Source organism: Pinus tabuliformis, chromosome 4_2 (assembly GCF_031772625.1).
Source record: "Pinus tabuliformis cultivar Carrire ecotype Pingquan chromosome 4_2, CPIR1, whole genome shotgun sequence".
Taxonomy (NCBI): Eukaryota; Viridiplantae; Streptophyta; class Pinopsida; order Pinales; family Pinaceae; genus Pinus; species Pinus tabuliformis.
In genome coordinates, this window is record NC_142304.1 from 686,806,173 (window position 1) to 686,833,560 (window position 27,388).

At 40.0% G+C, this 27,388-nt stretch overlaps 1 protein-coding gene and 1 long non-coding RNA gene across 2 annotated transcripts in view; one reads left to right on the forward strand and one right to left on the reverse strand.

Moving 5' to 3' along the window:
* Positions 1-2,669: 2,669 nt before the first annotated feature.
* On the reverse strand, positions 2,670-5,333 carry LOC149171316 (uncharacterized). Its single transcript, XM_089425926.1, has 3 exons — positions 4,746-5,333; positions 3,058-3,330; positions 2,670-2,693 (listed from the first exon to the last, which is right to left on the reverse strand). Exons 1-3 carry the CDS (start codon positions 5,331-5,333, stop codon positions 2,670-2,672), a joined length of 885 nt encoding a protein of 294 aa, XP_089282052.1.
* A 2,793-nt stretch (positions 5,334-8,126) lies between these two features.
* Positions 8,127-27,388, forward strand: part of LOC149171317 (uncharacterized) — a 36,432-nt gene continuing 17,170 nt past the window's right edge. The window contains exons 1-2 of the long non-coding RNA XR_016259015.1: positions 8,127-8,643; positions 9,594-9,669. This is a non-coding gene — a long non-coding RNA (uncharacterized LOC149171317). The remainder of the gene's footprint in view (positions 8,644-9,593; positions 9,670-27,388) is intronic.

Genomic DNA, 27,388 nt, shown 5'->3' on the forward strand with positions numbered 1-27,388 from the left:
CTGATGCCCACTTCTATCTTGTCTTGAGGACGTTTTTTTTGTTCATGCGGATCCTATGTATATTGCTCTGAACGAGGACGATTTTCTTCTCTGATCTAGGTGGATTTCCTTTGATATCAGTGACTGTCATCTGCTTGGGGTTCGTAATTTGGAGCTGAAGAATGCTGCACTTCCATTTTTCCCCTGAATGCTGACTATCCTAGTGCTTTTCTTTTGTTTTGGGTCGTATCATCCCTGCAAATTGGTTATGGAATTGATTTTTCGTATACAACATTATTTTCTTTGGCTGTCCCAACCTCTCTGTCCACCGCCTTGTTAGCTAAGGCATCTGCTGCCTGATTGTGAACTCTTAGAACATGTTTATAGACCACTTTCCTTAACAAGTTGATGTTTTCATTTATTCTCCGTTTTAACTTATTCAAGGCTAAGTTTTTAAAGTCTCTTCCAGAATCCATTGATGTTATTATAATAGCAGAGCCTCCTATAATAATAGGATCTTTGGCTTGGAGCTTTATCAGGAGACTGGTTCCCATTAACAAGCCATAAGCCTTTGCTCTGTTGTTTGACAACATCCCAAGCCCCCACTCGAAAGTTATAAATGTTTCACCTTGCTGATCCCGAATTAGTCCACCCACCCCAGCTCTTCCGGAGTTGTTCTTTGAAGCACCATCAAAAAAGAGTTTGAAATTTTTTTAGTTTTTGATCCATTCCTCAACTTCCCTTTCACTTCCCCACAACTTCCAATTTGCTTGTTTGTAACCAACATTCTTTAGAATATAATTTCTAGTTAGGCCATTTAGAGGGATTTTATTGTACCATTCTTTTGTATGTGTCCAGTTGGATTGATCAGGGGGAGGCATACTTTTGGCGTTGGATATTTTTGCTAATTGAGCCCAAGTTTTGGCAATAATGGTCTCTGTGCTAGGTTTTTTCCCCTTGAAGATGCACTTATTCCTGGCCAACCATATATGTCAATATACAGTGAGGGGAAAGCACTTCCAAATAGTTAAGATGGCTGCCTTATTTCGTTTTGCATGAGGATAATTGTGTGCCCAATTTTTAAATAATGGAGACAACTGCGCAATTGAATTAGTATTCATTTCCAGGGGACTGATAACCTGTTTCGAGCACTGTCTGGCTATGTGGCAATTCAAGAAAAGATGTTGGGAGCTTTCTTCTTCGGCTAGGCAAAGAACACACATTGACACCCCATGGATGCCCTTTTTCCTCAAATTCTCAGCAGTAAGAATCCTCCCTTTTAATAGTGTCCAAATGAAGAATTTGACTTTAGGAAGAGAGACATTCTTCCACACAGCAGTCCAGAGGGTCCACTTGTCGAGGATGTTATAATTGCGGAGGAAGTTGTAACCAGATTTGACAGAGTAGTCCCCTCCACTGGGATCCCGAATATAAGTATCCTTATTCTGTTTGTTTATTGGAGCTGAGCCATATAAAAGTGCCTTCAAATCTTCCCACTGATCCGCAAGACGACTTAGAAGAGGAGGTCTTTTCCAAGTTGTCCATCTATCTTGGTTCCACTCTAAAATCGAGGATAGGGAAGATATGCCCTTCTTCTCCATCCAATCATGAAGGTCATTCAAATTGTGGTGTTCTTTTAACGGGGCTGCTCCCATAATTCTGTCGTTCCAGATGGAGGTGTTTTCACAATTTCCAGGATTATTTGAGAAGTGATCTTTTATGTGGAGGATGGATTTTTTGATAAGTCTCCAAATGTGAGTGCAAGGGCGGTCCGGGATTAGACCATTAATCAATAAAGACCTCTAGCCGTTGAGGTATTTACTGGCCAAGGCTTCTCCCCACCACTAATTCTGACTAGTAAGCATGCGCCAAACTAGCTTTATACCAAGAGCTTCGTTTGTTAGGTTTGGGAGACGGATGGAGATGCCTCCATATTTGAAAAGAAGGGTGACTTGATCCCACTGGACCAAGCTGAACTTCTTGGAGTCCTGTCTCCCCCCCTGCCAGAGGAAGCATATGATGATGAGCTCCATTTGTTTATGTATGCTAGCAGGAGCCAAAATTAAAGCAAACTGGTAGATAGGCAGCGCCGAAAGGAGTGCTTTAATTAAGATAGTTCTACCAGCCAAGTTTAACCACATCATTCCCCAGCTTTGGATTTTCCCTCTTACTTTCTCAATTTGTTTGTTCCAAGTCTCTGTCTTAATCCCTTCTTTGGCCAAAGGTAAACCCAAATATATAAAGTGGCTCCAATTTTGCTGAACTGGAATTTCCAGAATTTGGGAAATCCTTTGCATGATGTTGTTTGGCACATTCCAGGTGTATATTCTGCATTTACTATTATTAAAAAGACCTCCCGAGGCAGCTAGAAAATCATCTAACACCTTTTTGAACCTTCTAGCAATTATACTGTATGCTCCCCCAATCAAAAGGGTGTCATCGGCGAAAAGAGAATGGTTAATTTCTTTGACACCTCGAGCAATTCTTATACCTGTAATCTCTCTTCTCACACGCTGATTTTCCAGCGAAATGCTTAAAGTTTCTGCCATAATTATATACAAGAAGGGAGAGAGCGGGCATCCTTGCGTCAGCGCTCTAGAGCTTTGAAAAGTATCTACAGGGACGTCCATTAATTAACAGTGCAATCCATGGGTTGGAAATACATGCTTCAATGATCTGAATGAACTTGTCTAAGATGCCAAACTTTTGTAAAACTGCAGCAAGAAAACGATGGCAAACACAATCAAAAGCATTAGCCATATCCAAATTTATAACCATTCCTCTTTTGTTGTTTTGGACACTGTCGTGTATCGCTTCTTGAACGAGGATTACATTATTAGTTATTTGTCTTTTTGGGACAAAGCCCCCTTGGTTTTCCGAAATGATACAAGGAAGGATCTTTTTTAGCCGGTTTGCCAAAATCTTGGTAATGATTTTATATGAAGAGTTGCATAGAGAAATTGGCCTGAATCTGTCAAAGGAGGCTGGATTTGGCTCCTTGAGGATAAGGGCCAGGTGTGAAGTTTTTGTATTTTCTCCCAGTTTGTGCTTTTTGAAAACATTCTTGATCATACGTACCAGATCTTTTTGGATTGTCTCCCAGTGGCTCTTAAAAAAGGCTATGGTGAATCCGTCGGGGCCTGGAGCTTTTTCCGGATGCATGCTCCAAACAACATCCCTTATTTCTTCCACTGTTACCTCCTTTTCGAGCTCATTATTTTGCTGATCGGTGACTTTGCTGCTTATTTGATGAAGAAAATCAACGTTGTCCACTTGCTGTTCCTCGGCTATGAAGAGGGATTTAAAGTGGTGAAACACTGCTTCTTTTATTTCCTCTTTCCCCTTGATTTCCTACACTGCCACATGGATATTGTCGATTTGGTTGCCTGCTCGGCGAATCTTAAGGTTGTTGTGGAAGAAGGCTGAGTTCTTATCCCCAGCTTGGATCCAAAGACATCTGGATTTTTGTCTAAGTTCCTCCTCTTCATGTCTATTTTGCTGATATAGAGCCGCAAACAATTCTGCTGTTGAAAAGTGTGCAACAAGAAATGCTTGTTGAGAGTGCAACAAGATGATGGAGCTTAGTGAAAAGAGTCGCCTTCACTAAGTGGGCCCGCAGGCTATTTTTGGCGCAAGTCTATTTTTAGACTATGTCTAATTTTAGACATATGGATCATGTCTATGGATTGCAGGTTGCTGTTTATGGATGATTGGTCAAGTTGGGAAAAATAGATGGACTTCTATTTTTGATGAAAGTGTGAGTGATCACAGTGTGAGTGATCAAAGTCTATTTTTAGACTGGTTGTCAAAAATAGAAAAGTCAAATATTATTGTCTCATAATAATATTTGGACTATAAACTTGATCTTATTCTCTTGGAGCACTTCAGTTTGAGCTACAGAGGTGGCACATGCAGCTGTCAGAAGGAAATACGCTTTTCTTATGAGTCAGTTGAGTTGTTGCATGCATGACTTCAGTTAGAACTCAATCAGTTGAGTTTGGTGGAGTTGATTGTGCAGTTGATGGAGTTGTGTTCAGTTTAGCTTTGTTAAACTAGTTGTATTTAGTCTAATTGATCAATAGACTAGAGATGAGTTGGGTGATTTAGTTATTAATTAATTCACAAGTTATTAACTCATAATGCAACTATAGAATACATCAGTTAACTCAGTTGCATGTCAGTGCATGTTCAGTTCAACAGGGACAGGTGGTAGAGAATCAGATTGCTATTAGTTGTGACTATAGTTGTGCACCAGATCTTGCACAATCAAGGGATTGAGGATGCCAATGAATTTGCTCACGTATTTGCCCAGTATTGTAGCCTTTGCTCACGTCCAACAAAGTGTGAGTGATTATTTTGAGGTGAAATACGAGTTTGGGAAGCCATTCTCATCAGTTCTTGAGCAGGTATTGAGCAGTGGAGGCAGGCAAGCAGTGGAATAGATTTGGAGATCAGATCTGAGCTGTATTGCGTGTAACAGGTGGAGCTGGTATTGGATTGCTTGTGATAAGCATTGTACTTTGTAATGTTACATGATTCAATCAATATAATATACAGATAGTTGGGGTTTTTAGCGAGATGCTTTCCCCGGGATACATACTGTGTTTATGAGTTTGATTGATGCTTCTATGTGTGCCTGTGAATGTTTCTGCTTCTGTAAATTGATGATCAACGTAGAGGAGATTATGTATTATACATGTTCCGCTTATAATTGTATGATCAGGATAATCTCTGTGAATATGTGTTAAATTATTCAAAATTTCTACATCTGCTTCCTGGGCTTTATCGTGCTCAGTGTCTTGCTGACTTTCCTTATCCTTGTTCCATTTCTCCAACTTGTCTTTTAATTCTGATTTTCTAATCTTGTCTTTCACAGCTTCTTCTCTAGCCCACGTTTTATTTTTTTCTCTTACCTTTTTAAGCTTAGTCTCCCATACAAACTGTGGGGAGCCCAACACCTCTTCTTCCCAGCTCTTTTTAATCAAATTCCTGAAGCCGTCCTTACTGTCCCAAATTTTGTTGTACTTAAAAGGGATCGGACCCTGATTTTCCCATTTGTCCAAAATGAGCACAACCGGCTTGTGATCAGAGGTCGAGGCATGCACGATTTTGCTCTTTATGGAGGAGAAATTTGCTGCAATATCCTCCTGGATCAAGATTCTATCAAGTCTTTCTTTTATGTTATGAATGCCCGTTCTTTTGTTGCTCCATGTGAATTTTCCATTGTTGGGATGGATGTCCAGCAACTTGTGGTTTGCAATAATGTCCTCCAGGGCAACTCTTGACGGATCTCCTATGAATCTGCCTCCCAACTTTTCCTCTATGTTCCGGATCAGATTTAGGTCCCCTCCCATTATTAGATTGTCAATCTAGGCGTCTTGTACCTCTTCTTTTAGAGACTCCCAACATAATGCTTTATCTCTATAATGATTCAGTGAATATATATTTATAACCGTATATGTGATATTTGTGTTTTTCTTCGTTAGATCTATCCTCACCCAACTGTTGTTGAGTTTTTGTCTGATTATTTTCCAGTTCCATTTATTCCACAACGTTCCAATGTCTCCTTCAGAAAAACACATATAAAAATCAGACACAAAATATGGTGGAAAAAGGCTTCAGCCTCAGGTTTCTCTCTCATTACTCTACAAAAATAATTGAATATAGTGTTACAAATAAATAGATGAGAGACAGTGTTCTCAAGATAGTGTGTGCTATCTTAGACACCTTTGGTTGAGATAATTTCTCCTTTGGTTGAGATAATTTCTCACCAGACACACCAATATAGGAGTTGCCTAAACTAACTCCTATCTTAGAGGAACAACCCAAGAGTTAGGCACAAATTCCTAACTTGGAATTTTTAATTAATTAATTTATTTTGGATTTATTATTGTTTTATGAGAGAGTCTAACATTCCATTTATTCCACAACGTTCCAATGTCTCCTGATGCCTTGTTTGAATCTGTTGCTATTCCTTCATAATTTTTTTGAGTTGCTATCAAGTTTTGAAATTCTCAGTTATTAATTTTGGTCTCTTGGATTATTAAGACATCCAGCTGTTCCTGCTTTATTAGATCTCTTGTTGCGTTGAGTTTTAAAGTAGAACCTAACCCTCTACTATTCCAAGAGACCAAGATCATTATTTACTTGATTTATGGTGGTTCCTCGCCTTTTCCTTTGACTACGGTTTTTCCCCACTCCCTTTCTATTTGTCCAAGGTGTCCATAGGCTGTTGAGTTCCGATAGCCATGTCCTTTGCTACAACCTCATCTCTGAGTTCCTTGTTGGATTTCCTCCCGGCTTTTTTTAGCTGCTCCAAAGTATTGGTCGTTTCTTTGATTTTGTTTCTGGTGAGGATTCTATCGATTGAAGGTGGGGGAGGCGAGAAGCTGGAGGGAGGGGAGGAAGCACTGGCATTAGCATTTGGATGTGGCGGGGAGTGGGGGAATGGGGGGTCATCTTCAAGAAGTTCGAAGGGATTAAGAGAGGGGTCCACTGGAGGAGCAGGGCTGATGAGGGGATGAGAGGATGTAGCAGTGTTTTCATTTGATTGAGGGGGGTTCTGGGTATTTTGTTTGTTACTAGTTTTCTTCCTTTTCACTTGTTCCCAGTTATTTTCTTGAGTTTCTGCATTCTCAGTTGTCTCTACATTCTTAAGCTTGCTACATCTATTAGCGAAATGGCCATACTCGTGACATACCTTGCATTTGAAGGGGATTTGCTCATAGTCTAGTTGCTGGATGTGCGTCCACTGATCCACCCTGAGTTTGATTGCCTCCGGTAGCCCTTTTCCCAAGTCTACTTCCACGCAGATCCTGGCGCAAGCGTGCATGTTGTCTTTTGGTTCACATCTGTCAATATATTTTCCCACAACATTCCCTATTGCTTTGACTGAATCATCTCCCCAGCAGTGGAGTGGGAGATGCGACAACCTTACCCAAACCGACACTGCATTTGGTATGTCCATCTCGGGATCGAAATCCAGAGACCATCTGTTCAGGTAAAGGCCTCGCGAATCCATGAAGTAGGGTCCATTCCTGAAGATTAGGTTTCTATCTTCTTTAGATTCGAATAAAAAAGTATAATATCCCCTTCCACAGAACCTGATCGCAATTTTCCCTTGTATATTGGCGCTCCAGTTTCTCTCCACCCATTTTTGAATTGCTCTAGGGGAGAGCCATAGACCTGTGAACTGCCCAACCAGTCCCCGTTCAACCAGAGAAATGGCTGCTTTTCGAGGAAGAGTGGGGGGTAAAGCTATTTCGGGGATTTTGTCAAGTTTTTTAATGAATTTGCTTGCTACTGGTTTGGATTTTGGGACTCCCTGATCAACGATTAAGGAGGCGAAAGCTGCTTCTTGATTTGGATTGCCACCCTGAGAAGAAAAGCCATCCCCTGGCTGATGAGACATTTAGCAAAGGGAGGCTCAGCAGCAGAAGGTTGCCAAGCTCTAGACGAAATGGGTCAGCGTGAGGGGAGCCCACCGGCAAGAGGCTAGAGGGGAGGAGGGGAGCGTGACAGCGGCAGGTTGCTAGGCAGGACAGTTGCAGGAGGCAGCGTAACAGGGAGGGGTGCGGCTAGGTCATAGCTCGCAGCAGGGAGGGGTGCGGCTAGGTCACGGGTTCGCAGCAGCAGTGCAGCGAGCCAAAAAAAGAAAGAAAGAAAAAGCTGGTAATTATATTTTATTTAAACTTAATTTAGTGCATTTGCTTAATGGAATTTTGGATTACATAGAAGGTTAAAACACTCTATTATAGTTTTCTTGGCATTGTTGTAGTTTGCTTGATTTTAATAACAATTATAGAAAGAGTTAACGATTATCTCAATTTTATGTTTTTAAGGTTTTTTAATTTTTTTTTTCAAAATACTATTTTATGTTTTTAAGATTTTTTAAAATTTCTTTCAAAATACTATTGCTTGTTGTTTTCTAATCGCTCTTTTACTTATTTTCTTCTTGTTTTAGTTTCTGGTTTTTATATTTTGCCAAAAACTTCCTAATTTTTTACTTTGATTTAGCTATATTTAAATTAAGCCACAAAGATTCACTGCCTAGTAACTTGTTATATGTAACCAACTTTTACATATTATTTTATTTATATTGTATTTTATATATTTGCCTTCATTTTCTACATTCCCGCCAAATTCCAATGGACACAGGGTCGAGTTGCAACGGATAGGGGGTGACGTGAATAATTAATGCCAAATTCCGACGGTTCCCAGGGCGGTTTGATTGTTAACGTATACAGGGCGATCTGATTTTTAACGTACACGCCCTTACAGGGCGATCTGAGTGCTGGGTACCATGTCTGTTAACCTGACCGTGCTCGAGTCTCCGCATATCTTGTTTCCAATGAACCTTATTTTTATTTATTTGGTTTATTGTAGTTTTCTATGTTGTTATTGTTGGCCCTGATGTTGTTGGACGTCGCCGATTTGAAAGGGCTGGACGGGTGATGGCAGGACGTATGTATAATGATCCACTGTGCTCTTGCCGCCCTCCCGCCTCTATCTGCTGCACATTCCATTCGTTCATTCACCAGGATTCCGTGCTTTATTTAACTAACCAAATGTATCGCATGTCCCGGCATTTTGATCGATGAACAGTACGTGCAATTAATGAAATGGGTTGAGGAGAACTGGTCAAATGAACAAGGATAATTCGCGGTAGGTTTTCTTAAATTTATTTTTGCAAGCATTTCTATATGGTTGTTTAAACCCTAGCTATGCTGTTCTTGGCTGAAATTCGTATCATTTGAAGTGCTACTGTTTTTTCTTCATTTGGAAGGTTTTTTTAATAACGATCCAGGGTTTCTTTTCGTTTAAAGGGCCCCACTTGGAGTTTCTTTCCCTATTAAACGAAGCCATTTTTGTTTGCTTTAAATGCGAATCAGGGTTTGATATCTTGTTATTTGCAAATTCTTGGGGGAGACCTTTAATCTTTCTTTACTGTCTGATTTCTTTAACTTTTATGCAGTAAATATTCTTTTACAGAGTAATTTCTGTTTTTTCAGATGGGCATTGGCTAGGCTTTCCGTGCATTTCAATTTTCCCTCTCAATTTGTGTTTCTCGTAATTGTTCAAATTTTCATCTATAGCGCCGTGGCAGAGCATAATGTGTAATTTGTGTTTGGCGAAGTATATCAGTTTATGTTGTGGCAGAGCCTGCAAACAATTGTTAAAAATTGCTAACGAATTAATGAAAACAAATCTGCACTCAGAAATTTACACAGAACAAGGTTTCTGCTTTATTGGTCAAGATGCGTGAGAATATTTTTATAGGGTTTCCAGTCCCATTCATATATAAAATTTCTTGGCACAGACTCGATAGAATCCAGAGTCCAGAAAATTAAGGGTTTCGAAAATGCTCCATTGGCTCAAGAAGGTGAACTGCCATGTGCTGAGGAGCGGTTATTGTTGTCAATTTCCAACAGTTTGGAGCATAATGTGCAATTTGTGTTTGGCGAAGTATCTCAGTTTAGAGTATAATGTGCCATTTGTGTTTGGCTTGGCGAAGTATCTCAGTTTAGAGCATAATGTGCCATTTGTGTTTGGCATGTGGTTGAAGAACTTTTTACAGTGAGTTTTGCTCATTCAATATAAATTCTGTCATGCAGTCCTGAGAGGCAATGCGGAGCGAGCTTCAAGTATGTTTGTAGTTAGTTGATATGATTCAAATTGACGAGATTCACGGTATGTATTGCTTGATTTTGGTGGATTTATCTTTTGATTATCCTACACTCGGGCATGTTTAGAGTGATTTCTTTTGTAGTTTATTGTCAAAATTACCAATCGGCCAGTCTGTGTTGGAGTAAATTCCTACTGCTCTATTTAATTAGCTCGGAGAAGGTTGATTTTGTTTTGGGACTCTTCCCGACATAGGTGGCTGGAATCTTTTACCCTAAAATGGGGAATGACTATAATCATAAGACCATATTTCGGTGATTCCATGCTAATTTTAGATAACAAGGGTATATTCTATGCTTAAGAGCAATTTACTTCAATTTTTCTTATTAGACCAATATCAATTTCCAGATTAGCAATCACATTAACATGACAGTAAATGCAGATTGAACATAAATAAAAAGCAGAAGACAAGCCAAGACAAGAGGACACAATATTTGGCGGATGCCAGGGAAAAACCCCAATGTGGGGAAACCCTTTGATCAAGTCTTTTTGTTATTCTTCAAAAGTTCAGCCAAGAGAGAGTACAATATACAAAGTTCAGAAGCCCAAACATAGTCAAATCTGTCCAGTCAAACTGCAGTCAACAGGATGCCCTAACGAGAAAGTCAACGCTGGTCAACTTAGCAGAATTACTCCTCTAAATCAGCTCGGTCAAACTCAGATGAGGAGAGAGGAGATGTGTGAGTGATGATGAGTGTTCAAATGAGGTAGATGCTCCTATTTATATGCAACGTTGAGGATGAAAAGACATGACTTTTGGGCTTCTGAGCCTATATTAGTTTGCTGGCCGACTTTGACAATTTGTCCATAAAATAAATAAATTCATAATTCCATTTATACATGTCAGAATGCGATGATCTTTAAATCAATCCTACACCTCTCTAAGAGAGGAATCCAATAAAAATATCAGCTTCATCATGTGAGCTGTCCAAGGTGGAGTTTGGCACTAGTTGCCAAATTTAACACACTGGAACCTGAGGGATATAGGCATGTTGACGATCGGGTTTTTAGAACAACCATAAATGGTGTGCCCCTGTACTTCTTGAGGATTATGATCACAACTATGACAGTGGAGAGTGCGAAGAAAATAACAAGGATTTGTGTTTTTGTCTAATTGACAAACTAAAAAAAGTGTTTCAACAAGCCATTAGGGCTTCCAATATTCAGTTGTGAAGAATATTAGCCAACAGCAGCAGCGGCAAAAACCGGCTTAAACCATTATAGCTGTTCTATTATGAGTTGCTGCTACATAAATTTAATAATCATTATCAAGTTCTAATGTTAATTCAAAGCTGCGGGTTATGCCTAAATTCAAGTCATGGTTTTCTAAATTCAGCAGTTGTAATTAGCAGGCAGTAGAGACGAATCTGGTGTGTGAGCTTCCTTTTTGTGACACTTGTCCTTATAAAGGGGTTAAACTGTGTATGAAATTGTTCTTATTTGAATATGAGCGAAAACAACTATGTGGGTTGTTTGAGACAACTTCTAGCAGAGCCCTTGATATTGAACAGAATGTATTCAAAACATCTGGTGGTTTATTTCCGGAAGGTTTGTTATAGGCATTGAATCAATCCTGTTTTTAGGTCTAGCTGTCTTGTTGCTCAAGTCTTGCTGGTCACTGGGACGATATGTTGCATGGTCTGTGTTAGGAGTTGCTGCTGAGTAAATAAATTTGCCTTTCCCCAGGTTCAGATAAAAACTGTTTTGGGAATCTAATCCTCTTCTGAAAGAGGAGGATTTCAGGGATGCAATTTTGAATTCCAAGGAAGTTCCATTTTTATCTGTCATAAGAACAGGTGAGTGTGTTCAGCATTCTTGATACACTGCATGTTAAACTGAGTGGTGTGTGTTTTATGATAGGCATCAGATAAGGCATGTTTATCATAAATTTATATATTGTGGTTCAGAAGGATATGATCATTTTAAACCTTTTCGTATTGTTTTTGGGGCAGGTACTAGAATTTGTTCCTCTATTTTCGTGACAGAAGATTGAAACACAGGTCTTAAGAAGTCTTGTCTGTTTTTGTAGCAATCAGGATCTTTGAAAGAAATTAGATCAACAACATTACACAACTATGTTATTGCAAGAAGTAAGAAGTGACATAATCAGGATCTTAGAAAAAAATTAGATGGACAACATTACAAAGCTATGTTATTTCAAGAAGTAAGAAGTGACATGCTTGCAAGTGAATTAGTTTTTACAAATATTGAAGAAGATGAAATACTCTACAGAAAAGGCTGTTATGTGTGCATGACATTTTAGATTCACAACAAAGAATTCCATTTTATTCGTTTGAACAACTTAATTTTTCTGCTAGTTTTGAAAAAACACTTGTTAGCAACCTGCTCAAGAGCATAACGTCACTAGTAATTGTGAATAAAGTTTTGCGTCAATCTGCTCGTTAGTGTAATATTTCTAGACGTTGCCAGCAAAGAGTTGCAGGGCATTTTGCCCAACAACCTAATGTTTCTAGTGAGGTTGAGCAAATACATGCATTGCATTATATTCAACAGCATATAGTTGCAATGCATTTTTTCCAGCAATCTAATGTTTCTAGTGAGGTTGAGCAAATATATGCATTGCACTCTGTTTAACAGCATATATTTTCTAGCAGTTTTCCACAGCGTAATGGTCACAGTAGTTTAGATAGAGGTCAATTTCTGCATTACCAATCCTACATTAGTGGGTACCTAAGTAGTGAGGAAAATTGTGAACTTCCAAGAGGGTCATTCACTAATGGTATTAAAATGAGTGAAGAAGCGGAGAGCACTAATGGTAAATATCTTTATATAATATATTCCTTTAAACTATAGACATGTGGGAAGACACTTGTTCTGTTGTTTCTAATTTCTGTTCCTAGGATCCATGCAATGCCTATCAATGAGAGGCTATGGTTTGAACGCCAGGAATTGAGCCTTAGTCCTTATAAACAAGCCACCTGTTAATTACAATAATGGGCCTTTCTTCACACACGATATTTTCCTAGATGGCTTGCCTTCACAAGTTATGGAACAGCCCATGTGTCCTGTTTTAATTCCCATGTCTTGTGCTGCTGCAATGTCTTCTTTATGGTCTGATAATTGTACTAAAAAAACAAGTGTATTTACACATTTAAGGAGAGTCCCATAGACTGATGTGTCCCATTACAGAGACATGAAGATCTATTGAGACAGAGTCTTGTTGCAAAATCATATGTTTAGCAATATCTGCAGAAGCTTCTCTAGTTTTATGGGTAAAAGCCTGAAATCTTGGGAGGAGCAGATGATAATAGGTTGGATATTGAGTTTATTGATTGACAAGTTGTCAATGATGGCATTGCAATAAAGTACAAGCAGAGGAAAGTGAAAAATGCTGGAAAAGAGTCTAATACTTTGGGTTGAAACCAAACTAAGTCTGTTCATAATAGTCTGGATATTGAGGTCACAGACGAACAGACTGTTAATGATGGCATGGTAGTAAATTTCAAGAGTGACTTTTGCAAAGCTGTTAAAGAGTCAAATCTGCAGGTTGAAAGTCAAATTAAGTCCAACGATGGAGAGCCTATTTCACATAGGCTGAAAAGAAGAAATCTAATTCAAATTTCAGCCAGAGTTCAATTATCATGTAACATTTCAAGCAAACGTTCTTCCTGTTTCTGTTCCAGAATCAGTTGAGAAGAGCTCTTTTGAAAGCAAAATTTTGGGTCAGCTAGAGATGATCCAAGTACCAATTTTATTGTGAATGGAAGTGCTTAAGTTTTGGAATCAGCGATGAAGTGTCCTGTTAAAAGCGAAATTTTGACTGACCCAAAGAATGTTGCAAGTATAAACATGCTTTCGAATAGAGGTGTGGTGGGCCTTCTAGATTCCATTTGTGCTTCAGAATTACTCTAGAAGTGCCCCCTTGAAAGCACAATTTGACTCAGTCAAAGAGTGATGCAAAAATACAAACATTATTGTATAAGTGGTAGGCTCTTTTTTGTTTCAAGAGATACTTTTTACAGCCCAATATGAAGGAGATGTGTTTTAAAATATGACAACAATTAAATTAAAAGAAAATTTCAAAACCAAAATTTACTCAGGTAAATATTTGGTGGTTAGTGTAATGATGTTGGTTGACGAAACCAGTGGTAGTTCGTATAATGAATATAAAAGTGCCAAGATAGTTATATCAAGGCAGCCCAAGATATAGGTGGGAGTGGGTTGTAAGCCTGATTGTAATTGTTCATCTTCGATGTTCCCCAAATGTTTACTGTGTAAAAGTTGTGTTGTGTGTTATTCTCAATCTTGTCATTGTTAGCAACTTAGCTCTGCTATTCAACACTGATTTTCCAAGGTCAGAGACAAGTTCGGTCTGCTTGGTTGTGCTTAAAAGGTTTCCACATTGGCCGCTTTCTCCTTTTTCCTTCTATCCCGCTTCCTATCTGTCACTCATGCCTGTTCTTCCTTTCTAAGCCTGACATATTAAACCCCTTTGGCCTTAAGCCCCGAGAGCAAAACCTCAAGTAAACCATAAAACCTCACCCACATAACCCCGCGCTTTCATAACTCATCGCTTCTCATCTCCGCCGTTGATCACCCCGCCGATCCAACGGCTCTCGTCGCCTTTGATAAAGTAACCCGCATGATCTTTTCTCCACCATCCGATCATTTCCATAAAGATCCGACGACATTCTCTCTCCTCGCGCCCACAACTCACCCTAACATTAGCGCGCTGAGAGTGGTTTTTCTCTCTCATCCGCTGCTACGTTCGGCCGCTGAGTGGCATCGCACGCCCCTGTCCTTTTACCGCTTTACGCCCAAAAGCAGTGCGATCAATACCAAAACCGCTCGACCAATCCGCCCCCGCTCATTAACGCCAGAGCAACTCGATCGCCAATCATCATCCAATTTGCCCGCCGAAGATCTGATGGCCCCAATTCATCCCGCTCTCACCTCAGCCTATAGCCTCTGCCGAGCCATCTCCGCCGTCCATTCCCTCGATCCGACGACCATCCTTCCCGCTCATCCAACTCGTCCACTCACCCATGCATTTCACGTCCCCTGACCACTCCGCTTGCCTGAGAAGGAAGATAACCAACTTACCAGTACTAGTCACTGATAGATCCCAACAACCATGTTTAACAAACAGTATGGCAAAGGGGAAAAAGGACAGGCATGACCCTGTGACTGCATTTAGCAGTTATGGAACTCCACTGGTACAAACACTCCAACTGCCTAAGAGGACAGCAGAGCACCTGAGCAGATCGGATTCACTCACTGCAGCAAGCAAACACAGTCAGAGACTCCATCAGGCAGTTAAATGCAATTGGTGGTCAATTATGACCCCTCCATACCTAAATGGCCAAGTGCCCTTGTAATGTAAAATCTATAAATACCCAGAAGAAAGATGTAATTAGGGTTGATGGTTGGCATTTTGATGTAAGGTTCAACTTCTGGAGACTGTAGATATTTTGTCCCTTGCAACGTCTCGTCTTCAATTTCAGCTAATACAAGCTTCCAGTTTACAGAGGATTTTTCGGCGAAGATCACATGAGACATCATTTGTCGACGTGTTTCGAACCAACCAGTGTGGTTCATCGTCAGGACAAGTTTCGAACCAACTTGTCCTGACGATGAACCACATTGGTTGGTTCGAAACGTGTCGACAAATGATGTCTCATGTGATCTTCGCTGAAAAATCTTCTGTAATACAAGCTTCTTTTGCTGTTAACTGCTCACTTTCCATTTCTTTCTGTACCAAGTTGTGCCTGATATGTTGTGTTCTTGAGCTCTTGATGTTTAGCATTAGATAGCTGTCATCCTATCTCCGTGTTAGAGTCTTGTATGCATCATTGAACAGGTGGTCCAAGTTTCTTTCTATCAAATGCAGGAGAGCTGTCATCTTGTCCTTGCATTAGTAGATTAGATTTGCAGACTTTTTTACTGGTTGCAGCCGACCATCACATGGTCTTGTGCATCTGTTGGTGTGGTCAGTATTCTCCATGTTCACCCAATCTCTAAACTGTGAGTAGTTGGTGGTCACGCATGTCTGGAGTGAAACAAAGCAAAAGTGGTTATCAGGCTTGGACAAGCATCATTCCTTCCATTCATCCATTGCAACAATAGTTGAATTTATATGTTACCAAGCATCTCCGAGCTACAACCTAGGAGAGTTTCTTGGAATCCTAACAGTCATTATTTCTTTGCTGTTGTCATTGTTTTGCACTCTCAATTACCAACAAGTGGTATTAGAACAAGGACGCGTGCAATGATTTCTTGGATGTCTGCATAGAGGAAGAGTGGTAGGTCAAGGTTGTAGAGCCAAAGAAGGGAACCTGCACGCATAAAAGATAGTTTGGTTTGTGAACTCGTAGATCCATGGTGGCAGAGGAGTAGATGTCAGATTTTTCATCGTAGGCACAGTCTACTGTGGTCAAACTGAGTAGTTAGTTTGCAGAGGATATGCAGTGGAGGCCGTTGTGCAAAAAAAGGTGTTGAGTCGCAGTTCCATTAAAGAAGAGGAAAGCCATTTGTTGGACGTGGAGGTTGACATGCTGTGGTGAAAGCCAAGTCTGCATAGAGATTTTTGCAGAGAAACCCTAGCCGATGGCGAGGAATATCAAACTCTAAATACTAGAGCCGTGTGCATGCAAGCTACAAAAGGACACCCTAACAAGTTGGAGTGGAGAATCAAGTGTAGATGTAGAGGAAAATCCCAGCCAGTGCAACTGATATTGGAGAAGATTATATATATATATATAAATCAAAAAAGGTGGATATATATTGTGGATAATTAAATATTTAAAGAAGCTGCGGGGTTTGTGAAAAACAGGATTTAAGAAACAAGGTTTGTGAAAGTATTTAGTTTTTTTTTTAATTAATTAATTTATTTATAATTTTTCGGATTGACACATTTATAACAAAAAAACAATTTGGAGGGAGAGTCTGCAGGTAGAGAATAATGACTAAGGTGATGAATACAAAATTTGAGGTGGCAAAACTTAATGGTAAATATAACCTTAAATTACAGAAACTTAAATGTGAGATTTGTGTAGAAAATTTATGCTTTGCTGTAGGCCAACCCAATTTCATGTCTTGCATGGTTTGATGCCAAAACCCATCATAAAACGTATGACTGATATTTATATTAATTTTACATTTAGCTTGAAACAAAAGGCTACACTACCATTTTGAACTTCAATAACTAATACAAGATAAAATATGCAAGCACACACACAAGATTTTAACACTTGTTTTTGGTCCAATGACCTGGAAAAACCCGCAAGGGGAAAACCAGTCTTCAAGGATGATTTTATTTGCGTCTTGAGAAATTTCTTGCAACAAAATTACTACAAGAAATTTAACTTATCTCTTCCCTTGAAGAAACAACTCAGAGGTTCTCTTTACACTGAATTCTGGACTGATATTATTCACCCACAGTGTGCTCTCCTTCAGTGGAAATACCAGCCTCTTAACAATTCCTCAAGGTCTGGAAATTGAACCACAAATTAGTCTCATTCTGCTCTGGAACTTGGGTTAGCTTCAGCTTGAAATGTGCACACCAGAATCAGCGTCCTCCTCCCTTAAACTACATGCTGAACCACTATCAAAACATAGGCCTGTGAAGCTTGCTGACTACACACATAACTGGCCCGAAAATCACGTAGAACAGGTCCGAGAAACACGCCTAAGAGACCCAAAAAACTCAGGATTGGTTGTGGCGAAGTGTAGGAGAGATTCCAGCTGCCTGTATGCTGATTCTGGTGAGTTTCAGACCTGAAAGGAACTCAAACTGTTAGCAGATTATTGGTTGGCTGTTCTCCTTAAAAATGGACCTCTGTTCTTGCCTCTAACTCGGCCTCCAGGGGATTCTACTATGTCTTATTTCTTGTTCTTTGCTGTAAGGTTTCACACAAATTCTCTGCCTCCTCTTGCTCTCCTCTCCTCAATAGCTTCTCTTGAGAATGAATGAGAGAATGGTTCCTTTTCCCTCTTTTGTCTCTCCAAAGTATAAAGAACCCTAACCCTTAGATCTAATGGCTGGGATTAAATCTCAGCTGATTAGATCAAGGGTGGAGATCAATCCCTCTTTTGACTGCCTTCCTCATGTGGTCCCCCTTCATTAATGAACCTCCTAGTACTTTTTCATGTTTTAGTAGCATAGTCACTTTTTCTCTCATAAAGTCATTTTAATAACATAAGTGTACTTAGTACTTTACACACAAAGTGACTTTTTAAACACATGTGACTTTAATAACTTAAAGCACCTAGTGCAAGTCTCATAAAAAGTACTTTAGCCCCTTGACATTAATAAAACACATAATGTCACTTAGACAAAAGATGATTAATGTGTCTCCCTAGGCCAATGGGAGAAATGCCTATGAAACACTTCCTTGGTACCCTTATTTTCAACACTTCTCTTATTGAGGAAGGTGTTTCTCACCACTCCCAGCCCATCTTTGAAGAATACATGCTTGCCCCTTGGCAATGACTTGGTGAGAATGTCTACTACCTGTTCATCAGTGGCTATATACTCAAGCTTCACAACTCTGCTCTGACTCGAGTCTCTGATGAAGTGGTTTCTGATTTCAATATGCTTTGATCAGTCATGAAATACTGGATTCTTAGAGAGTTTAATACACAACTCTGATTATCACAGAATATTGTAGTTGGTCTCAACCTTTGACTAAATAATCCAAATAGCATCTTGTGAAGCCAAAGTGCCTTGCAACCTACTTGACTAGCTGCCATATACTCTGCATCTGCGTTGCTCAATGCCACCTACTTTTTTTCCTGCTGAACCATGACACAACTCCTGAGTTCGACGAGAAACAACACCCATAAGTACTCTTCCTGTCACTAGCACTGGCAACCCAATCTGAGTTCGTGCAAATAATCAATCTGACTCCATCTCCCCTGACATAGTCTAGACTATAGTCCAATGTGCCTTGTAGGTACCTCAATATATGTTTCGTAGCCACCCAGTGCACTCTCCTGGGATCCATCATAAACTAACTCAATGTGTTGATTGCGAAATAAATATCCGGTCTAGTGTTGACTAGATACATCAAAGAACCGATCAATTGACGATTCAAGGTGGGGTTCACCAACTCAGAATCTGAGGCATGCAACTTCTTCTAGTTGGTGATCATAGGAGTAGCCATAGGCTTGCAACCCTCCATTGGGAATCTCCTCACGGTATCATCTGCATACCTTCCTTGGCCGATGAAGATATGCCCATCCTCCTACCAAACCTCCAACCCCAAAATGTAATGCCTCAGTCCCATATCGATCGTGTCAAACTCTAAAGCAAGATCTCTTTTGTAGTGCTGGATGAGTTTGTTGTCTCATGTAATAAACAAGTTATCCACATACAAAACTAGAATGAGTGGATTGTCACCAACCATAATGAAATAGAGGTTTGGATCTGCATCACTCTTTTGGAAACCCATTTGGTGCAAGTAGGCATCTATACTCTCGTACCATGCTCTCGGTGCTTGCTTCAGTCCATACAAAGCTTTCTTAATCTTGCACACATGAGACTCCCTCCCATGCACCTCAAAGCCTTGTGGTTGCTCAATGTACACCTCGTCCTATATAACACCATTGAGGAAGGCAGTTTTCACATCCATCTGGTGAATCCTCCAACTCATCTCAACTGCTATAGAAATGACTGTTCTAATATAAGTGTAACGAGCAACTGGAGCGAAGGTCTGCTCATAGTAAACTCCCTCTACCTGTGAGAATCCCTTCGCCACAAAACAAGCTTTGAACTTCTCCACACTGCCATTTGCAACATGTTTGATCTTGTAGAGCCACCTGGAAGTCACCATCGACTTCCCCTTAGGTCTTGGCACTACCTCCTAGATATCATTCTTCATGATGGAGGCATACTCCTCCACCATGACATCCCTCCAAATATGCTGACTGGTGGTCTCCTCATAACTAGCTGGCTCTGTCTCCACAACATCTGCCATAAAGCCACCCAGCCTCTCTAGTGGTCTGATGACTCTGATCTCCCTCATTGACCACTTGGGTTTCCCCACTACCTACTTGGCTTCCTTCAAATTATCATGAAACCATCTTGGCTTCCTCTTCCCTGTAGTAGCCTCCTCTGGTGGTATGGGAAAATCCTCAACTTGAGCCTCTCCTCCTGACGAGGAAGGCTCTCCTATGATCAATGGAGATCCTAGACTCTGAGATTCTGCACCTGATTGTCCTACATCAGGTGATCTTGCACTCGGTGATACTAGAGTCTGTGAACCTGTCACCCATGAAGAAGGTGACCCTCCTGACCCTAGTGTACCAGTTCGAAATCCTGAAACCTATGGTGTGGCCCCTTGCTAATGAGCCTGTTGCTCTACTTGATCAACCTCCTGAGACCTCTTTAAGGCCCTCTCCTCCTCAAATCTCACATCTCGCCTCTGGACAACTTTCCTCTACATAGGAATATATATATATATGATAGGCCTTCCTGGTCTCACTGTGACCCAAAGAATACCCCTCTACAGTGGGTTTTAACTTTGTCCTCTTCTCCTTAGGGACGTGTGAGTATGTAAGGCACCCAAAGATCCTGATTTGCCCAACCTCTTGCTTCTTGCCGAAAAACACCTCCTTAGGAGTCTTGGGGAGCCCAACCTTTTACTTCTTCTCAGACATTATGCTTTTGTGATTCATGATATATTGTTCAGATCTTCCGAAAAAATCACATTTATAACACACTTAGGAAAACACCTCCTTAGGAGTCTTGCTCCCCAAGACTCTATTTGGGTTCCTGTTCTATAAATACATTGTAGTGTTACACGCCTCGGCCTACAAGAAGAAAGGTAATCTTTGATCATGCAACATTGCTCTAGCTGCATCCACTATAGCCCTGTTCTTCCTCTTTGCCACCCCATTCCGTTTTTTCTCTAAGGCACTATGTACTCCCTCTTGATGCCTGCACTCCTACAAAACTCGTTCATCTATGTGGAGGTATACTCACCCCCATTATCTGATCTCAACACCTTGATCTTCCTCCTTGTCTGGTTCTCCACAAGAGCCTTAAACTCATGGAATCTTTTGAAGACCTCATCCTTGGTCTTTAGAAAGAAAATCCAGGTCTTCCTGGAGTGGTCATCAATGAAGGTCACATAGTACTCACATCCACTTAGTGATACATGAGACATAAGACCACAAACATCAGAGTGTACCAAGGCAAGGATACCTACAACTCTACTATCACTGCTCGGGAAAGGTGTCTTAGTGTACTTTCCCAAAGCACACCCCCAGTGCACATCATGATGCTTAGTGCTGAACTCCGGTAAGCTTGTAAACATCACTCTCAACTTCCTAAAAGCTCCATAGTGCAACTGGGCCATTTGTGCCATAACTTGCATAACTCGCTATTGCTAGTCTGTGCCACCAAGGCTTTAATAGGCTGAAACATAAACCTATATAGACTCCCACTTTGGACTCCAATAGGTCTAGCATGCTCAACACTAGATCCCCTGGGTATCAACACTTGTCCTCTACAAAACACCACCTCAAACCCTCTGTCTTCCAAGCTGGAGACTGATATCTAGTTCTTCTTCAACCCTAGAACAGAAAGAACATCTGCCACTTTTAGAGAAGGTAATGACTCCCTCTAAAATGATATTGTCCCCAATCCTGCTGCTTTGACCTTGGAGTTATTTGCAAGCACAACCTCCAAATCATTATCATCCTCTTAGATACTCGTGAATCGCTCTCTCATTCCAGTCATATGTGATTCGAAATGGATACTAAATCAAGAAGAAAAGGTATTACAGGCTCGTGCAAGAATATTATTTAGTGCAACAGATCGAAAAGATTGCGAATAACATAGACAATGAACAGTTATAAAACATAATCCACACACATCAACGCAGTCAAAATAATAAAGGAGTTCACTAGACCCCCTTGGCTACGTTTCCCGGTCCAGCTTTTAGTGTCGACCTCTATATTATGTCTTCAAGAACAGATTATTACAAGAGTGAGCTCAAAAATAGAGTCTCAACCAACAGTGACATCAAAGAGGGATCTGCTTGAAAACCTTGAATCTAAAAGAGTGCACAGACTCTCCCTTTGTCTTGTTCCTCTTATTCAATCTGCCTCGATCTGACTGACTGACTGTCTTTCTGTGATTGTCTTCAACTGACTTATTCTCCTTCTGTTCTGCCATTGGATGGCTTTTAAGCCTTTCGGCGCTGTCTATTCGCCTCCCTGGCTCCTGATTGCTATCCCTTCATCTCTCTGCTGAGCGTTTAAACAATCATTGTAAAACGCCTAAGGCATTGGGGCACAAGGTAGATAACTAGGCGAAAAGATTGGTTGGCACGGGTGGAACCAACCGTTTGGCCTTCCCCCTGCATAAATCCTCAAAACAATGTATTTTTAGTTCCCAAAGGAAATACACAGAAAACATAGAAATTTTGACAAAACGCCAAAGCCGGACTTCAAACGATATAAAGTTTGCCCTATAATCCTCTCGGGTCCGTGTTTTATTGTTGTCACAAGCCCTTTGTATTCCACACCGTTGATCTGCCTTCAATCCGACGGTTCGCATCCAACCCGAGACGTCAAGTAGTTCGCTCAATCTCCACCATTGGTACGATCTCCGATCCAAGGGCTGACAGCCATTTCGGATGGCCTACTTGCACGAAGATTACCCGCTCGAAAAAACGATTCTCTCTCTCCTGCAGCGTGCTACGTGTCGGCCAGTGTATGGAATCGGGTGAAGCCCTCCCAATACCACTTACTGCTGGAACCTTGCTCGAAATACCGTTTACCATGGAACTCAAATCCTTCGCTGTTTAATTCATAACTCCTTCGAGTCCGCCTGTGTTAAGTCCTCCCTTTAGGAATCTGCGATGCGATATCTGTAATCTCTGTCGTTGATTTGCGTGCTCGATCAATGGTCCATGATAAGTCGCTGATCGCAGTCGCATTTCCCTTAGGGTCGCCTCTGATATACTCTGCTGGCCTCTCCCGATGTGATATCTCGATTTAATTTGGGCCGTTGATCTGTTCGATCCGATGGCTCTTGTGAAACGAGACTTTACGTTCCGCTTAGCTCTGTTTTCTGCCATTCGTAGTGTTTTTCTTCTGTGATAGTGTTTTCCGATAGTTAATATATATGAAGACTTAGACTTAGAGGTTTGATACAAGATCCATTTTGGATCACGCCTTTCCACTGAAAACCTTTTGGACCCCCAAAAGTTGGTTTTAGACATCGATCAAGTGAGGATAAAGTTCCCTCACTTGTCCAATTTCTATCCATTGTACCTTGCTTGGATTTGAACCTTTGAGGCCTACTCTCAGGGACTCAACATCCCCTTGACACGTAGTTCTTACCTTCCTGTCCAGAACTGTGTCCTCCTGTAACTCATTGAGATACTCAGGCAACAAATCCCTAATAGAAGGCAACTGACTTTGCTTTTCAGGATCTTCAATTAATGAAGGTTCATACAATCTCAAGTTTTTTGCATTAACGACTGAATAGATCTGCATATAAGCTGGTAAATCAAGGTGAAAAGCATTTTTACCAAATTTATCAAGTATCTTGAAAGGTCCATACCTTATTGGCTTTAGCTTCTTACCTTCACCCTGCATTCTGTCTTTGTTGATGTACAACCAAACTTGATCACCAACTTGAAAACTATGCTCAACTCGATGCTTGTCATGTCTTGCCTTGTACTTGGCTTGACTTCTTTCTAGCTGTTCCTGTACTGCATGGTGAATTTCCTGGATTTGTTCAATGCTCTTGGTTGCTTTGTCCACATCACTGTGTCCATCAATTGCTATGTCTTTACCAAAGACAAAATCCAAGGGAGACTTTGGTATAAAACCAAAACAAGTCTCAAAAGGAGATCTCTGAGTAGAAGAGTGCTTGGCACGGTTGTAAGCATGCTGTACATAACACAAATGCTCATCCCAGAGCTTGGGATGCTTGCTGCAATAGCCTCTGAGCAATAGGATCACTGTGCTGTTGACCACTTCTGTCTGACCATTTGTTTGTGGATGAAACTTTGTGCTCTTTTTCAACTTAGTGTCCATCAACTCCCATAAACTTGACCAAAACTTCCCAGCAAATCGAGAATCTCGATCAGATACAATAGAAGTGGGTAATCCAAAATGAACCTATACATTCTGAAAGAACAACTTTGCTATTTGTTCAGCGGTAACCTACTTGTTACATGGTATCAAAATACACATTTTACTGAACCTATCCACAACAACATACAAATAATCATGACCATTCCTAGATTTTGGCAACCCCCCAACAAAATCCATGGAAACACTTTCCCAAGGACGAGAAGGAATTGGAAGTGGAGTGTACAAGCCTAATTTCCGATTATTGGGCTTGCTTGTAGCACACATAGTACACCCTTTGATATATCTAGAAACTGTCTCATGCATTCTTGACCAATAACAAAACTTTGCAATTGTGCGACTGTCTTACTTACACCAAAATGACCTGATATGAGAGAAGTATGTGCTTCTCGGATTATGTTAACTCTTTCAGTTTGTGGAATGCATAACTTTCCCAAATGATATAAGAGTTGGTCTTTTACATAATAATCCAATTCTTCTACTTGCTTGCCATGACTTAAAGTTGCATATACATCTTTAAAATCTACATCTTGAGCATATTGTTCAATGTAACTTTCATGCATTATTGAGTTATGCTTAAGTATAGTAGATGCATTTATGATTGGTCTTGATAACATGTTTGCAACCTTATTGTGTATGCCCTTCTTATATCTGATGACAAGATGAAATTGTTGTAGAAAACCCATCCACCTATAATGTCTTGATTGCTGCAATTTAGTTTGTGAGTGCAAATATTGAAGTGGTTGATGATCTGTATGTATGATTGTTTCTTTACCCATTAGGTAATGTTTCCACTTTTTTACACTTTGTACTAATGCATACAATTCTTTATCATATGTGGGATAATTAACTACTGCAGAAAAAAATGTCTCAAAATGATAGCATATGGGTTTTCTGTGTTGCATCAACACTGCTCCCATGGCATAGTCACTGGCATCTGTCTCAATCTCAAATGGATGTTGAAGATCTGGCAGTGCTAGTACTGGTGCTGTACTGATTTTCTCTTTTAAGGTGTCGAAGGCTTTCTGTTGTTTGCCTCCCCACTTAAACACCTGTTTCAATCCTGTTAAAGTATGTAATGGCGCTGCAATCAATGAGAAGTTAGCAATAAAATTTCTCCAGTATTGAGCTGCCCCTAGGAAACTCCTAACCTCTGTAGCAGATTTGGGTTTAGGCCAGTTCACAATGACTTCAACGTTAGAGGAATCTATCTTCAATTCACCACCCCCTACAATATGACCCAAATAATTTAAAGATGTTCTTCCAAATTCACATTTTGACAGTTTTACATAGAGATTTTCTTTTTTAAAACATCTAAAGTCTACTTCACATGCTTTACATGGTCTTCCCATGTCTTACTAAAAACAAGAATGTCATCTAAATAAACAATTACAAAGTCATTAATAAATGGTCTGAGTACATCATTCATGACTCTCATAAATGTAGCAGGAGCATTAGTTAAGCCAAAAGGCATAACCAACCATTCATACAGTCCTTGCTTTGTTTTGAAAGCAGTCTTCCATGCATCCTATTCTGCAACTCTGACCTGATGATAAGGCAAGTCTAACTTAGAAAAGTAAATTGCTTTTTTCAATTGATCTAATAAATCATCAATACGAGGAAGAGGATAACGATTCTTGATCGTTATTTTATTTAGTGTTCTATAATCAATGCACATTTTTCACAAACCATTTTTTTTTCTCACCAACACAATTGGAGATCCACATGGTGATGTGCTTGGTCGTATAAACCCTTTATCAAGCAACTCCTGTACTTGCTTTTTTATCTCTACATTTTCTAAAGTTGACAACCTGTACATTCCAATGTTAGGTAATGGAGCATCTTGCTGCAAATAAATATCATGTATTATTTCTCACTTGGGTGGCAGACCTTTTGGTTCTTGAAATAGAACATCATACTCTGAAACAACTTTAACTAAATCAACTTTCTGTTTAGAATCACAGCCTTCAATTGCATTGGATTTTTCAGGATCCTTTGCCTTTACAATCATTAGTAAAAATTGCTTACTTGAATTCACAATTCTTTTCATCTGCCCTGAGTTTATGAGAGAATAGTTACTTTTGAGTTTATGAGCTCTTGCAATGTATTCTATTCCATTTTTAGTGAGTTGATACTTATTTTCAACTCTATAGAAAATAGCTTTTCTATCATACAAGTATGGACTTCCCGAAACAATACCACATATATCCAATGAAACTATATCTAATTCAACCTCATCTACAAATGTTGATCCAATAGCAAACCTAAGTTTACATTGTCTCGTTAGTTGTAGCTTTGTTTTATCACACACCCAACCTAATGGATATGGCTTCTCATGAGGTTTTGTTTGTAATCCCAACTTCTTTACAATTGTTTCAGAAATCAAATTTACTTGTGCCCCACTATCAAACAAAGTATCAATCTTATCATGCTTGGAAATTATTCTAATACAAAAGCTCATTTCTTTCCCTCTCATTATTTTCATTGTCAACAGATTGTGCAGAATTACTTGTGGATGCTTTTGAATCTTTACCTTATCCCAAGTCCCGCTGAATAGCAGCAACATTCTTTTTCTTCTTTCCACCGAACTTCTTAGGTTTCTGTTCTGGATGCAAAGACCAGCAGTGTGCCTCATCGTGTCCTTTCTTGCAATGAGTGCATGAAGGTTTATCCTTCTTTATAGTGTTTGCTTTCCTCTCCTTCCATTTTAGTTTCTTCTTTTCCTTGCTCTTGCTTATGAAATATTTAGATGATCCCCAACCTCTTGGTTTACATTTTTACCTCTAGCTTCTAGATGCGTGGCTTGAACTGATACATCATCTAAGCTAGTGGGATTAAACATGAGAATAGTATGCTTTAAATAGCTATGAAGACCACCTATATATTTCAATAAAGTCTCAGGTGAGTCCAATGATATACCTAGAGTTAAAGCTCTCTTTCTGAATTTCTGAGTATAACTCTGTACACTTTGACCCTTCAATTGACGAAGAGTTTGCTAACTCATCATTCCCTGCTGCATGTAAGCTAAAGGATAGAATTGCTTTTTGATAGCAGAAACAAATTCATTCCAGGTAGAAATGATTTTACCATGTTTTTGCAGATCAGCTTGTGTCTTGCCTTCCCACCATACTAGTGCAGTTCCTCCAATTCGAAGGCTAGCTAGCTGAATCTTCTTCCTTTCTGAATCAACGTTCTGTACCCTGCAATATACATCAATTTGTCTTATCCAATTATATAGCTTTTTTGCATTGAGTTCTCCATCATAAATTTGCAAATCAAACTTCACATCTAATTTGATTAAAGAAGTTTTCTTCTTCTTCTTAGAAGAGCTAGAAGATGATGATGATGTGGATGATGACGGAGGAGATGGTGGAGTTGCCATTCCTCCTTTTCCTTTGCCTTCTGGAGGGGCAACTAGAAAAGGTTCCTCTGCTCCTTTGTCTGGTTTGGGTGTTGTAGTGCTTTCACCTCGACCCTTTTTAAACTCCAGATACATCTCTTCCACCATGGCTCGGAGTGTCTTAAAGCTTTCTATAAATTGAGATTCTGATCCCAATGGAGCTTCTTCTGCCATTCTCCTATGAGAATAGACTCTTCCAATCTCTGGATTAGCCTCAACAAGTTCTCCTTCTCCTAGTTTGAGCTTTAATCT